Source organism: Pempheris klunzingeri, chromosome 7 (assembly GCF_042242105.1).
Source record: "Pempheris klunzingeri isolate RE-2024b chromosome 7, fPemKlu1.hap1, whole genome shotgun sequence".
Lineage (NCBI taxonomy): Eukaryota > Metazoa > Chordata > Actinopteri > Acropomatiformes > Pempheridae > Pempheris > Pempheris klunzingeri.
This window is the reverse complement of record NC_092018.1, coordinates 24,600,799-24,612,171: the sequence shown is the minus strand read 5'-3', so window position 1 is coordinate 24,612,171 and position 11,373 is coordinate 24,600,799. Positions and strand designations below refer to the sequence as shown.

General features: G+C 46.5%; 1 protein-coding gene across 1 annotated transcript; it reads left to right on the top strand.

The window, feature by feature from the left end:
- The first annotated feature begins 1,458 nt into the window (after window positions 1-1,458).
- Window positions 1,459-5,784, top strand: neff1 (neuronal intermediate filament family member 1). The gene is made up of 4 exons (XM_070834285.1): window positions 1,459-2,205; window positions 4,038-4,355; window positions 4,744-4,868; window positions 5,394-5,784. Exons 1-4 carry the CDS (start codon window positions 1,459-1,461, stop codon window positions 5,782-5,784), a joined length of 1,581 nt encoding a protein of 526 aa, XP_070690386.1.
- Window positions 5,785-11,373: the final 5,589 nt, after the last annotated feature.

Here is an 11,373-nt window from a genome sequence, read left to right as displayed (position 1 = left end):
GCTATCTACCAGTTGATGAGGGAATGTTTTTAAAAAAAAAAAAAAAAAAACTATGTGTGGAAACAAGAATTCAAGGCTGATAGTGTTTTATTATGAGTGTGTTGCTGCGGAGCAAAAACTTTCTCCTCATACCAATAAATGTGGACTTAGAGCTAAATCAAGTAGGTGAACACTGGTATCAAGAAAACTGCTAAAACAGCCTTTATTTGGATCTTTCTCCTTCCCAACTGGAGAGGAAGCACCGTCACAACTGCTCTGCGCTGATTTAAGATGACTTGGCTGTGGCCGTGTTGCACTTTTTCACCGTTTGGGCTGTTAACCAGACAGGCAGTGTGATCAGCAGCACTGGGACGCCTTGTGTGGTGTTTGGAGGAGGTGAGGCTGCAGTCCTGTGGGTGGCTGCTCTCTCTCTCTCTCTCTCTCTCTCTCTCTCTCTCTCTCTCTCCTTTGCAGGGGCGTGGTCCTCCTCCTGCCTCCCGGCCTGGATCGGAACCAAGGCCAGCGACAGCTCTGCGCAAGCACTTAAACACACCGCACAGCCCCAGTGCTGGCTTTTACCAACAGAAACTGAACGCAACTGTGTGAAACATCAGGGTTACACACATTTGAAGGCACTTATAGTTAATACTTAAGTATAATATACTTAAATTATATGGGGGGGGGGTCTATTATATATGGAAATGGGTGGAAATCATATAATCCAGCCATCACTGGTGTTTCCACGCTCCAGGACTGTGGATGAGACTTTCCATGACGTGGGGGCACAAGAATCAGGCCACTGTAACAAGTCTTATCCCATATTCCGATATTGCGGAAGTCGGGGGTGGGGGCTGGGGGCTGGGGGGGTAGCTGGATGCAGACTGCAGCACCAAAACATACTCTGGCGCACAGCTCCACACATCGATCCCATTCGCCAATGTGCTGGGACAGCAAAGAAAAACTGCAATGACAGTGGACAGTATGGACCACGGTAACATGAGACAGTCCACTGGGGTGATGGGTGTAGTGCGAGAACCAGGTTACATGTGTGCTTTTAATACTGTTTTATGTGCAGAACATGAAGGGAAGTGGCTAACTTGATGGAAAGTGAAGATCAGTGGATGTGTGAGCTCTCGGGTCAAACAGGCCACAGTAAAGCCCCCATACAAAGTCTAATTTTCATTTGTGTGTTGATGCCTGATCCACAAAGCAGAAAAGAGGAGCTGCATGAGTGAATTCGTGTCTCCCCAGAGGGTGGAGGCTTTTGCAAAAGCTTGCAGGTTTCCCCTCATCCTCTGTGGTCCCTGCGTCAAATGATGCGCCGGCGCCTTCACTATAAAAGCACCTGTCCTGGCCAGACATCACTCGCATCTCACTTTCTCTCTCTCTCTCACACACACACTCACCCTCACACACTCCTGAACTCCACGCACTCCCGTACAGAGCAGTGGGACCGGGCAACACCAAAGTGAAGGAAACATGAGTTACTCCGGCGACATCTACAGCAGCAGCTCCTATCGGAAGATCTTCGGAGATGCGCCCCGGTCCGGCCGCGTGGGTCTGGGCAGCGGCAGCAGCCCGTCCCGCCTGCACCCCGTGAGTTACCGCAGCGGCCACCGCAGCTACAGTTCCTCCTCCGCGATGCCCTCCACCACCTACCGCAGGTCAGCTGCGCCCGGCCGCGTCTTCTCCTCCATGCCGGACTCCGCGATGGACCTGACCCAGTCCACCGCGGTCACCAACGAGCTCAAGATCATCCGCACCAACGAGAAGGAGCAGCTGCAGGGCCTCAACGACCGCTTCGTGTCCTTCATCGAGAAAGTGCACAACCTGGAGCAGCAGAATAAAGTCCTGGAGGCGGAGGTCACGATGCTGCGGCAGCGCAACAACGAGCCGTCGCGCCTGCACGAGCTTTACGAGCAGGAGATCCGCGAGCTGCGGGGACGCGTGGAGGAGCTGACGCACGAGAAGAGCCAGATGCACCTGGACTGCGTGCAGATGAACGACACCCTGGAGCGCGTGAGGGAGAAGCTGGACGAAGAGACCAGGCTGCGCGAGGAGGCGGAGAGCACCCTGAAGAGCTACCGGAAGGACGTGGACGACGCCACCCTGGCGCGCCTGGAGCTGGAGAAGAAAGTGGAGTCTCTGCTGGACGAGATCGCCTTCCTCAGGAAAGTTCATGAGGAGGAGCTGCAGGAGCTGCAGACGTCTCTGCAGGCCACACAGGTACCTGTGATGAGCTGGGGGGGGTCAGTGCACTGACAGGTGGTAAACTCTCCCAGGTCACACACACACACACACACACACACACACACACACACACACACACACACACACACACACACACACACACACACACACATTTACCATAAAACAACATCTAACATATAATTCTGCCACAGTGGCACAATGCTTGTGGACTCCACAGTGTGACTTCTAATGCTGCAAGTAGGATGAAAGAATTATTGATCTGCCACAAATAACCCATACAAAGTAAAACTAGTTAACCACGCAGGCGCACTACAGGCTGCTGTTTCTACTGTAATGGCACTTTTCCCCCAAACTAGTCCGGGAGTCCATCATTTGAATATATTACAACGTGTCTGTCCTGCGTCCTCTTCACACTGAGCACTGCGCACTGGATAATTGATGGCACTGCAGTTCCGTTTCAGCACCATGCGCTGTCTCCCCCCCCCCCCCCCCCCCCTTCCCCGCAGCGTCCCGCTCGCTCCGTCACGCCCCCGTGCAAACTTTCAGATGCCAAAAGAGTGTGTCATCTGTAGCAATGAAGCAGTCTGTGCCGCCTGTACAAAGCGTGTGGTTAAAGTGGGGACGGTGCGCACAGTGCGCCAAGGTCAGCAGGATGCTGAAAACCCGGCTGTTAGATGATATTTTGAGGATAATGCTGCTGTTTATGTTAAGGGAAGTGAGGAAAGGGGGCAGAGGGGAAGAGGGGGAGGAGAGTGGGGGGTGGTGGGGGGGGGGAAATGCGGAGAAATAGCGCATAATCAAGGGGTGTGGTCGCCCTAAGGAGCAGGAGGCAGGGCCACGTTCTTATGCACAGTTCAAGCCAGCTCAGCAGTAAAAACACTGTCACAGTTGGATGGAAAAAGTTCTGTTTCGTATTGGCCACAGAGTTTTATTAACAAACCCATCAATAATAACGACTGGTGTACAGTTACAGAAGCTGTTTAATGTATAGAGCAAAATTAGAGCTCACCGTGTCACTGATGGATCAAAACAGAAAGAAGAGGAGGGACACTGATAGCAGCAACTTTCACAGCAACTTTAATTCATCAGTTGATTGATGTACAGTAGTATTGAGTAAGTCATGCAGCGGAGTGATGGTTGCTGGGTAGATTTCTCCAGGGTCTCTCCTCTGTCCTGCAGGGAATATTATTGCCATCTAAGATATTGACAGCACAGCTTTCTCCAGCAGAGGGGTCTGAGTCAGCAGTCGACTCATCAGTCCTGCAGCAGTCCACCTCAGCGGACTGCAACTCATCAGCACACTGCTCACCTTATACATATATGTATATATCACCAGAGGAGATAGTCTAACTGTGAGCATTACACTGTGTGTGACTGAGAAGCCAGCAGTTAATACATTAGATTATTTTATACGGTTTTCCAACAGATATTCCAACACCATCACTGTTTTGTAATCACTGGTCAGTTCTAAAGGTAAAGGCTAAAGGTAGTCCAGTGTGGCTTGAAAGGCTTTTTTGCCATCTGTGGTGAAATTCAATAAGTGCAGCAAACCAGTGAGTTACAATGTCAGTTACAGTCACTGCGGCTCAAAGAACAGACACAGATAAAGTCATCTGCTCAGTGGAACAGAGAGGCACCATGGAAAGCCTGCTCTTGTTGGCAAATGAAAGTGCTCCATAATCTACCTGTTTTTAACCTGGTTTTAAGCTCGTACAACTGGCAATAAACTCTATTCTATTCTATTCTATTCAGAATCCAAATCAATATGGTTTATCAACAAATAAGCAATAAGAAAAAAAAGTACAATAAAGCGGTTATTTATTTATTTCCCCCTGTCCTTCATGAAGGTGTCCGTGGAGATGGACATGAGTAAACCGGACCTGACTGCCGCTCTGAAGGACATCCGGGCTCAGTACGAGAACCTGTCAGCGAGGAACCAGGTCCAGGCCGAGGACTGGTACCGCTCCAAGTTTGCAAGCGTGACCGAGGCGGCTGCCCGCAACCAGGATGCTGTGAAGCAGTCTAAGGAGGAGCTGAGCGAGTACCGCAGGCAGGTGCAGGCCCGCACCCTGGAGATCGAGGCCCTCAGGGGCCACAACGAGGCCCTGGAGAGGCAGCTTGCAGAGATGGAGGATCGCCACAACAATGAAATTGGAGAGATGCAGGTACGTCGATGACACCTTTATTTAACCAGGTATCAGAAACTCTTTTCTAGAGAAACTAGTCAAGATGGCAGCGTACAAAGTTGCAGACAAAACAAACAAAAATCCAGAACAATACTAAAAATTGTGGATAAAACACACAGGATATCAGACTCATCAATTTAAGTCTCAAGTACACCCTGAACAGTGGACAGTGATGGAGGACATGACCTGGGATATGTGATCACAGGAGTGTCCTTCATGAATCCCTTATATCACAAATAAACACACTCCTTGTTCTCTTTACTTAGATGCTTATCAGCTCATCAATCTTTCTCTATTCATGAGAGCACGACAAAATTATCAGCATTTCATAATCTGATTTGTTGTGTGTGTGTGTGTGTGTGTTTAGGACACCATTCAGCAGCTGGAGGCTGCCCTGCGCAGCACCAAAGGAGAAATGTCCCGTCACCTGCGTGAATACCAGGACCTGCTGAATGTCAAGATGGCGCTGGACATTGAGATTGCTGCCTACAGGTGGGCTGCAGTACAAACAGTGCAGCAGTAATTGGTTTGGGAGATTCAACTAACCTGAATTTAAGTTTTTAAGTTTTTTAAATGTGCAATACATCCCATATTATTATCTATGATAATAATGGTTATTATTATTGTATCTTGTGTTTAGTTTCTCCTAACTCAAGTTCAGTGGATACATTACATGTAAAATTCCACTATCCTGGCTTACGGAAAGGCTTTTCAAAATTAACTAGAAAAACTATAAACATACATAACAAAGTAAACAGTTTTAAGAGTGTTTTGGATCAGTTCTTTCCCTGCTGTAACCAGATAGATGAACAGAAGTGATACAACACAAAACCTTACAAAAATCAAACTCAGCAACTGTGGAAATTTTCCGGAAAAACATACCAAAACAGACAGCAGAGGTGTTGCCACTGATACTCCAGTGACATGAGATCCCTCAGGGGAGATACGCAGAGATAATAATAGCAACAAAGCCAGACCAGAGGCGACGTCATCCCTTGTCTGTCTCTCTGTCTGCAGGAAGCTGCTGGAAGGCGAAGAGTGCCGCCTCAGCAACGTCAGCGGAGCCATGGTCCAGTCCGGCTACCCCGGCTTCTCCTACATGTCAGCACGCACCTACACCCTCGGAGCCTACAGGAAGCCCGGAGCCAAGCCTGAGGAGGAGGAGGAGGAGGCAGAGGAAGAGGAGGAGGCAGAGGAGGGAGAGGAGAATGAGGAGGAGGGCGAGGAGGGAGAGGAGGGCGAGGAGGGAGATGACCAGGAGGAGGGCGAGGGCGAGGGTGAGGGTGAGGGCGAGGAGGAGGAAGAGGAGGAGGAGGAAGAGGAGGAGGAGGAGAAGCCGAAAGAGAAAGAGGAGAAGGAGAAGGAGAAGAAGAAGGAGAGCCCCACTGGCAAGAGCAGCAAGAGCTAAACTGCTTGTGTCGACATCTTCATCATTATCAAAAACACATTCCTCATCCCATCAGTCACTTCTATGGATCTGGTCCAAACACACACATACACACACACACACGCACACACACACACACACACACACGCACACACACACACACACACACACACACACACACACACTGTGCACACTCCAGATGCCTCACACCCACTATGTTTTTCTGTCTCTGTTTGCTCTGTGGTTCACACGTGGTTAGTACAAACTTTACTAGACGGAGAGGGCGCTTTAGAAGGGAATAGATGTAATTCAACGGCGGAAGAGTTTAAATCATTCACGAACTCTGCAGTCACGATTTTACGTCACGTAAGCACAGAGAGAGACGTTTGGAAAGCTAGCATGATGTCACAAAGTTTCCTGAGTTTGAAAAAGGGGATGATTCCTCTTCATGCGAGCAACAGCAAATGTGCCATTAATGATCAATATCCACAGTAAAAGCAATCAAAACCTTGAAAGTAACGATTTTGTCAGCACACAGACTTTAAGATAAACGCACAGATCTTGGAGCATGAGTAACAGCCGGTCCAACTTTTACGGTGCTATTTGATTTTTACATATAAAAGTTGGGGAGTACTGTAAGTTAAAGATTTTATCAGCTCTACCAGCTCATTCCTGAATGTGGGCTTGTTACACGGGAACGTTTAGAGGAAACACTGCTTCTATTTGAGCTGCAAGTCCAACCCCACATTTCCCACAGCAGGTGAATGCTTTCTACTCCCCTCTTTCTTCCACTCCTTTCCACTTAATTCTGCATCTCATCCCACCACGACAAAATGAAATGTACCACTAGCCATCCGAGCCCTTTTCCATTCTCCATTCAGTGATCATAGCACGGCAATAATGGCAACTCGGTGCTCAGAGAAACTGTACATAGAAATGTATTGGGAGGGCGGGTGGGAAGGTGGGCGGGGGCGGGGGGGAGTCCTGCAGCTTCTCCGTGAGGAAGTGCATCTTTGGAATGAAAAATGTAGAGTTTAAATTGCCGCTATATATAATTTCTTGGGAATATGAATTATCCCCCCTTTGATTGGTTCATTTGTCAATGAATTTATCCGCCATCATACTTAGAGTTCAGTGTTTTTTTGCAAGTCTACTTCCTTAATTTCTTTCCCTTCACTTCACCCAGAAGAAGGCCAACCTTCTGTCTTTCTCCTCATTTAAGTGTAGTGGTGCTTTTGTTTAATGTAGCTGGATAAAGGAAACAAGGTGATGGTGAGCGTGGCTGTCAGCGTCGGGCAGCTGCTGATGACACTGACAGCCCTCAGCTCAGACTGTAAGTGGCAGGTGGGGCAGATGCCACAGGGGTCATGGCTATATGGTACAGAGTTGCATATAAGGGCTATTTTCACCATAACCCCTTCTATCAGTTTGCCCTGAACAGTTTCATTTCACTGTTGTCCTCATTTAAGCCACTTGGCTTTTCTTTTTGACAAATGAATCAACTAACGGGTATGAATGCATGGCCTGACTCTTGGAGCTTGAATATCTGCTGGATGGGATAGATTTTTGCTTGTTGTGTGTTCAATTTAAAAAAAAAAAAAAAAAACTTGCCTTAACCATGACTGAAAGTTAAAATAAAACATGTTTTCACCTGCATCTCACTTGGGAGGCTGAAGAGTGCTGACACTTTCCAGACCTCTGCTATACAACTGTGACTGTATACGTGCTGCTATCTCATGCAGTGATATTCCTCTCAAAGCCAAATAAAGACATTTATTAACCAAACATCCGTCACATCTCTGTGTCTTTAATACTATGAAGCAGGAATATGTACAATAACAGTTTTACATTGCTATCATATATAATATTATAAGAAAAACACAAGTGAGAAATATTCAAATCAAATGTAAAGATATATTAATGTATTTCAAATGGCTTGACTCTGAAAAAGAAAGACTTTTCACTCCATAGTTGTCCAGTTAAAAATGACCACACATGGGTCTGTGGGGTTTGTATATAAAATGACAAAAACAGGAAGGCCAACAGTATATAAAACCTATCTGAATGCACAGTGTTGTATATATTTCAGACAATATCAAACGGTGCAGTTGAAAAAGCTGCTAAAAGCGATAAAATAAGAAGACATTCTTTTTTACAGGTGGCTCATGATGACTGAGATCCCAGCCTGTATTTAATCGGGACATCCTTACGTCGGCCCTGAGGCTCAGAACAAAACAACATTTCAGAAAGTGCATTTCAAAAAACACTACATTTCACAAAATATGCCGAAATGACATTTCAGCTTTCTTTCTTTCAAAATTCTTACAAACAAACCAGCAGCTCAACTTCCATCAGTTACACTTCACCTGCTTTCAGCACTTTCACTCCAAACGACACATCGCTACTTACAGTGCCTCCATTTTAACCGCACTTATACTTTCAACTGATACTTCTAGTTACATTTCTTAACCCTCTGAGGACGTTGCAACAGCTTTCAATGACTACATTTTGTCTGATTACAAATGCTTTCAACACATTCATTTCAACTGAAACCTCAGTTTACACCGGTGTGTGTTTTAGCTGACATGTCAGCTGCTTTCGGTGCTCAGGCTTCAGCTGACAGGTTAACCGCTTTCTTTGTTTAATTGACACTAACGTTAAATCCCTTCTATAAGTACATTTGAGCTGATCATTAAATTCCTGTAAGTGCTTCAGCTGTTGGAAGCAACACTGACTGACTGTTTTTGATGCACCTCAATGCGTCCACATATGCTTTTGTCTCATATATGTGCATCAACTGCCATTGTTCCAATGTCCCATTATTCCAAGGTAGCCTATTTCCCATTGGACCGAAAGCCCATTTGTGTGACAGCATGTCATCCTGAAAACAAACACCAGTCGCCCTGAAAATATACATACTCCCTGCAGGTGAGTGACTCCCAGCCATGCCATGGTATTGAATGGGTGGTAGTTTGTGGTAAGAGGCAGTCTTTCTGGCCCTACAACAACCCCTACCCCTAACCTCACCCCACTGAAGTGAACAGGCCCTCAATCTGTAACCTGGAAAACAAACTGTCTCAGGCAGTAATGAAGTTCTTGCTGGTGACAGCTGCACAGGCGGGCGAGTGTTGGCAACTGCCATCCATCTTAGCTGGCCCCATCCTTCACCTCTGGGTCCAGGCAGCCAGAAGCTGAGATGAACAGATATTACCCAGCAGACATTATGCAGCTCCTTCCATTATCAAAAAGGAATAGAGTGATTCCTGGAGGCTAAGGTGACGCAGGCCTGTGACTGGAAGTAGACAGATGCTGTTACTCCTGTGTGGGTAAAAGTAAACAAGTAGACCTCCCCCCAGTTATAAATGTCGTTTTAAAGGTGCCTTTGAGCAAGGTACGTAACCTTCAACTGTTCCAGACCTACTGTACATTAGTGGTAATTGATACATTGAAACTGAAGCAGCTGTCCATACTTGTACATTTCACATTTTATTTTATGATACATAGTGTAAATATTCACAACACATCAACCAATCACAACACATATTTATTTTGCTATTGCTTTATTTTCCAATGTTGCTTTTACTCACTCTTTCTTGTCTATTGTTGCTGCTGTAACATGTAAATTTCCCCCTATGGGGGATCAATAAAAGAAGTCTAAGTCTAAATGGAATTCATCCATTATCACTTCTGTTCTATTACGTACACCTCCTGTCTTTGTGTCAAAATGGCTTCATGTGGTGAAGGTGCTTGTCTCCATGCAAGTGGTGGTCTCTGGCTCTCCCACTGTGACAACACCAGTCCCCTTTTCAGGAACCCACACCAACCCTCTACAGACTGTTATGTCCGTTGGCATGCAGAGGAAATATCCAACAGCACCAGTGGGAGGCCTACCTCTGCCCCACCCGCTGAAGCAGCATAAGGCCCCACCTCCAGCAGCAGTCCCAGCCTCAATCTGCAGTCAGACCAAGACCAAGGTTTACTTGCTTGGTGTGGCCAAAAATAAAGAGGAGCAGGAATGGCATGGGTAGGGTTGTTAGCATGAACTGTTGGAGCCTCTGAGCCTGGTTCTGTTCGAGGTTTCTTCCTGTTAAAGGGGAGTTCTTCCTGCCACTGTGGCCTAATATAATATCTGATACTGCTCATGTGGGGATTCTTGAATCCTTAATTTAGAATTCCTGAATCATTGGGTCTCTCTCTTAATTAAAGAGTTTGGTCTAGACCTGCTCTTTATGGAAAGCGTCTTGAGATAATGCTGTTATGAATTGGCGCTATATAAATAAAGATTGATGGATTGATTGATTGGTTGACTGGGTGGTTGGTTGATAGGAGCAGGCATGGCCGACAACAGTGCAGGATAAAACTGTTAAAACACTGCTGTCACCAACAAGAACTTCATTACTGCCTGAGACTGTTTCCCTGCTCAAAGATTGTTGTCCCGTGTGTGTGTGTGTGTGTGTGTGTGTGTGTGTGGGAGGGAGAATCAGCACAATGGCAAAAACATTATCGCCACAAACGGACAATCAATAAAACTGTCAGCAAAGCAAGGAACAAGTAGTGAGGACAAATGTTTTTAACTGAAGTATTTTGAAAGCATACTGGACCAAGCATGAGTTTCAGGAAAAGTAAAAGGCAACTTGATACAACAAAATAAAGGACCAGAGCTGCAAATGCTTCTCTGGACGTGCTTGGTTCGATCAATAAGAAGTTGGGCGAAGGGCCCACTGGTCCATCTGTATCTGCAGAGAGTGTTAAGTTACTTTCTAAATGCCATAAACTGAACTGATTTGGTAATTGTGTACAACATAGAGGACCACTAAGCCATAGTTCAGTTACTTGTCATTACGTTTCTTATAACTAAATTAAATCAAACATCAATCAAATTGTGGTTCTTTTTTTTATCAGCATATGCAGCATTTAGGATGATGTTAGAGAAATAATTTGACATTTTGGGACGTATGCCCATTCTCTTTGAGATGGATAAGAAGACCCAGACCACTCGTGTCTGTGTGTTTAATATGAAGTCACAGCTAGCAGCCAGTTCGCTTAGCTTATCATACAGACTGGAAACAGGACATAGCGGGTTGCTTGGCCCTCTCCATATGGTTCAACAGCGTCAACGAGCAGTGGCAGGCAGGGGTCACAGTACAAAGTGCAACAAAGCCATGTAGGGAGGATAATGTGTTTAAATTCCGACACGTAATCAACACATTTCATGGATATCTGCAAAATCAGGTTGGCCGGGCGAGCGTTAGGCTTAGCCGGCCAAGAAACAGCCTAGAACATGACAACCTGTGATACCACGATGTGTTGTCTTTACAGTGATATGTTGTGCGAATCCCTGCTGCTGCTCAAACGTTCCTGTCTCCGCATGCTGGGCTCAGCCGGCTATGATTGATGCTCTGCTTTTCGGCCGTGACGCAGGAAGAGTTACGACTCTGCATGGCCCTCCGTGATGGAGAGCCAGACAGGGAGCGTGTCAGAGGGCAGATTTATTGAAAATTCAAGAGTCCGATCAATCCCACAACTCCGCAGGCCTGTGGCCCGCCAGCGACTGGACTGTGGAGTCGTCCTTGATTTGGCCAATGCCGCTACTGTGTGCGTGTTGAGCTC

What these genes read in the sequence shown, in the direction of transcription:
- neff1 (XM_070834285.1), top strand. Translation starts at nt 1,459, where the DNA reads ATGAGTTACTCCGGCGACATCTACAGCAGCAGCTCCTATCGGAAGATC. An exon ending in CGTCTCTGCAGGCCACACAG is followed by an intron (nt 2,206 to 4,037) that starts GTACCTGTGATG and finishes TCCTTCATGAAG; the next exon opens with GTGTCCGTGGAGATGGACAT. An exon ending in ATTGAGATTGCTGCCTACAG is followed by an intron (nt 4,869 to 5,393) that starts GTGGGCTGCAGT and finishes CTCTGTCTGCAG; the next exon opens with GAAGCTGCTGGAAGGCGAAG.